Source organism: Anopheles coustani, chromosome 3, assembly GCF_943734705.1.
Source record: "Anopheles coustani chromosome 3, idAnoCousDA_361_x.2, whole genome shotgun sequence".
Taxonomy (NCBI): domain Eukaryota; kingdom Metazoa; phylum Arthropoda; class Insecta; order Diptera; family Culicidae; genus Anopheles; species Anopheles coustani.
The window spans coordinates 49,653,004-49,657,037 of record NC_071288.1 but is presented as its reverse complement, the minus strand read 5'-3'; the positions used below and the strand labels follow the sequence as shown (position 1 = coordinate 49,657,037).

The following is a 4,034-nucleotide window of genomic DNA, read 5'->3' as shown; positions in this document are numbered from 1 at the left end:
TCACTGTGCTGCTAGGCTAGGCGGTAGCGGTGTGTCTATTTTTGCATTGTGTGTTTTTGTTTTGTTTTTTTTAACTTTTCTATTGTGAACCTTTTCCTACCTGATTTACCTGGTTTTGTGTTAAGCTTTTCCTTTTACTTTTTCAATAATTTAATTACATAAATAAAAATAAATTAACTACACAACGTTCGTTCGTTTCTGGTTTTTGTGTCTGTGTTTGTGTCTCGATTGGTGTGTTTGTTTGTCCCTCGCGCGCTACACTTTTCTATCCTCCCACACTCGATACTCGGTAATATAATAAGTTACTAAACACTACAAAAAAAAATGTTTGAAGACAAATGCGAACCGCTTCGTGACTCCCACCAGGGGTGAAAAAATCGGCCCGGGAAGGTGGCAGGATCGGGATCCAGACGCGACCTTGCCGGCGCTCCCTTCCCCCCCGGTGGGCTCGCGGTACCGAAGCGATCCGAAATGGCGCAGTTCGTTACGAGTAGGGTTTTTCTTCGGTGAAGGTATGGTACGGTAGACGCTGTGGCGGCGGAGGCGCGCACGCGCGTGTGTGTGTGCGCTGAAGCCTTCGCTAACACGCGCAAAGGCTCCGCACATAATGCGCGCGGGGCCCCCATTGATGAAGAGCAGCATTAAGAGGTAGGGTTCGGGGTGCGTTATCCGAACAAATGCAGATGAAGTGTGGTAGAGCGTTTGTTTTGTTGAACGATGCGGAAAAATGTGCCGCCCGACAGGAGGCGCGTTGTGGTGAAGAAGAGAAGAAGAGAAGAGAAAGCTGGTGGCCTACCTTCCCACCCCAAATGGACCGCAACTCCGCACCCTGCCAGCGCCCAACCCGGGCATCCACGAAAGGCGAAGCGCTTCGATCGGCTTTTGGTCGGTGTATTTACATAAACGGACATCCGGATACTCGATGCCATTCGTGTGCTGATGAGAGTCCGCTCTCAGGCTTCGTGGAGGGGTGTAGGGTGCTGTGTGGCGGAGGTGGGGGTGCGTGCGTGCAGGCGCTTTGGTGTAGTGGGAAGGAGTAATGATGACGCACCAATAAGCGTGATGCTCTGGTCGTCGTCTCGAGCCGCTGCGCATCACTCTGTTAATTGCTGGCGGAATTGGGCTCGCGATTTGCGTGTCTCAACCTCCTCTCGCGTTTGTCGAGGACGACCCCGAAAGCCACGGCCCATGCAACAGGAAGACTAGACATCGGTATGTTTGTTCGTCGTGCAAGCGAGAAGATACGGCGGGCCGAAGGATTGGCCTCGAAAAAGGGTGAAGGCGAAAGTGGGGCGAAGTCGATGGATGAGAGAAGTGAGAAAGAAGGCAACGACGACGATAGTGGAGGAAAATACAGTCGAGAGAGAGAGAGAGAGAGATGCTGCGGAGTCGATCGGTTCCTGTCGATGTCGGCGGAAAGCGTTAAGAAGGATGCATCGTCCATCAGATGGCGTTGGAATGGAGGTGATGTGCTGGTGCTTGATCAAGTGTTTCGGTTTCCCCTCCTTCTACTTGTCCTCCCTCCTTGCGGGTGGGGAACCCTTCCGAGGGCTTCCGAGGGCTTACTGCGACGGGGCCTGAGCGCTGTAGGCGAGCTCCTGGGCGGTGTCGTAGCTGCGGGCGTACGGGTACTGGGCCGAGGCGGCACCGCCGTTCGACCAGCCGCCGGCGCTAGCACCGGACGACCATCCGCCAGCACCGGCCGAGGCTCCGCCACCGACGACGGCACCTCCCGAGCCACCTCCGGCGACCTTTGAGAGCAGGTTCAGCGGAGAACCACCGGCGCCTCCGCCAAGGAACTTCTGCGCGGCCAGCACGGCGGCCATCACGAACGCGACCTTCGAGACGAGCAGGGCCTTGACGGCGAGCAGGGCGACGGCACCGAGGAACAGGGGCAGCAGCGCGAACAGCTTGCCGCCGAGGGCGAGCACCAGCGGGCCGAGGACCTTCTTCAGCTTCTTGCCTGCGAAAATGGAAGCGAAGCACGCCGACGAGACGCGACGGGTGGCCGGGTGTTAGACGGGGGGTCCGGAACCGGTGGGGCGAGTTCGACGACGTTCGGGGAGACGATGGTTGTTGGTGTTAGCGGGTGGTTGTTAGCGGATCGGAAGTGTTACGACACACGGCATTCGGGGTAGGTGGGAACGAAACGGGTGGGGAAAACGGAAACAAGCAAACGGAGGGAAGGGCGGGCGGTTAGTTTGGGACGCAGTCGGACACGGTACGCACCTTTCTTCAGCAGTCTACCTTCCTCCAGCGAGCGGGCGATGTTCTCGGTCGTCTCCTCCGGCAGCTTGAACGTGATGGAGCGGGCGCTGAACAGGCGCTTGGCGGAATCGATGGCCAGATCGAACAGGGCGTCGCTCTTCTGGTCGGCGTCGGCCGGCAGCGTGCTGATGATTTCGTTCTCCGAGATGGCCTTTCCGGTGCGCTCGGTCGGGACCGCCGGGTCTCTGTTGATTTTTTTAAAACGATGAGATTAAAACGATATAATTCTGGCACTAAATCTTTTGAATGGGTTTCAAACAGATCCCTTCAGCATTTTCCTTTCATTTTCGTGGTTCATCGTGTGTTTTTTTTTTTTTTTAATTATAAAGAAACGAATATTCCATTCCAAAATTGTGATCGAAAACTATTAAGTATTGCGTCACTCGTGATTTGTGAAATTCTTAAGTAGATTTTCTGCTGATTTTCTGATGAAAAAGAAACCATCGGGATAAGCACATAAGTTTCAATACCCTCAAAATGAATATGCAATGTATAGCAAATAAATAGAATTAGATTTTAAAACACCCAGTTCCACCCTCGATAATAGGAAATTCGTAATGGAAGTGAAAAGTGCGTAGATTTCAACAATCTTATGTATCTCTTCGCTTGGGAATCATTTTGAGACTTCTGTCAACTAAAAGCTGGAGGAGTTTTATCACTTTTGGCCACCATCATCAGAGAACTAAACATGTATTGAATTCTAATCCCTTTACTGAACATTCAAACACTGCTTTTCAAAGGTCTTTAGATCCTTGGGTCCTTTGCTTAAGCACTCTCAAACTAAAACACACTACAGGAACAGGAAAACACTGAGATCCGGATCGACCTCAACCGGGTGAGGAATGGCAACACTTAAAGATCACCTTGCGAAAGTGACACCCGGGGCGAGCTCGATGTTGGCGGCGCGGGCGGCACGGTTCAGCGCCGTAATGCCCTTGACGGCGAAGCAGGTTCCCATCTCGTCACTGTCCAGGCAGGAGCCGAAGTACTTGGCCATCATGTTGAACGCTCCGCCGCTCGGGCTGGAGCCCTGCTCGGCCGGTGCCGGGGCGGCCATGCCCACGGCCAGAAGGGCGGCTACTGCGATAAACACTTTCATTCTGCTGCTGCTGCTTTCGAACAAACAAATTGCACTGTGCGTGGCGCGGTTTCGTTGCGTTCCTTTTGTACGGACACAAAAAGGACACTCGTGGCGTTGGGTTGTTTCGATCACGATCACTTGCTCGGTTCACACTTCGGTTTTCGGGCGGAGCCTATTTAGCTACAGTTCGTCTGTCTGCAACGTTCGCTAATGAATTGTGCCGGTATCCGAATGCTGTAACCCCTTTTATAGCGACCGACAAAAAGAAAAACACTCCCCCGAGCCCCGAACCCGAGCCACAAATCTCCGGCTTCTCGCGAGCACGAAGACGCTCGCACACGCACGCGAGCGCGCACACACACCCAGCAGCAGCAGCAGCAGAAGATCGCTTCTTCAAACAACGAGATTGATGATAAATTGTAATACCAAGATATTATGTTAAATAATTTTTAAATCCAACGCGCCGGAGACGGAGAGATGCAGCGTGGTGGCGAAGAAAATGAAAGAAACACGAGATGGAGAAAAGCCGAGCGGAGAAAGAAAGCGAGCGAGGAGAGATGAACACGGTGTCTTAAAAGGCCCGAGATCGCGAGATCGCGAGAGAGCACGCGTGCGCGAGTGATAAAGCTCTCGCGACCGAAGACGACGGGCTAAAGACGATGATGATGCTCGAAAAGGAAGCAAT

The 4,034-nt window shown here is 53.1% G+C and overlaps 1 protein-coding gene across 1 annotated transcript; it reads right to left on the bottom strand.

The window, feature by feature from the left end:
* Positions 1 to 1,562: 1,562 nt before the first annotated feature.
* On the bottom strand, positions 1,563 to 3,367 carry LOC131259348 (uncharacterized). The gene is made up of 3 exons (XM_058260817.1): positions 3,132 to 3,367; positions 2,230 to 2,453; positions 1,563 to 1,963 (listed from the first exon to the last, which is right to left on the bottom strand). Exons 1-3 carry the CDS (start codon positions 3,365 to 3,367, stop codon positions 1,563 to 1,565), a joined length of 861 nt encoding a protein of 286 aa, XP_058116800.1.
* Between the last annotated feature and the right edge of the window lie 667 nt (positions 3,368 to 4,034).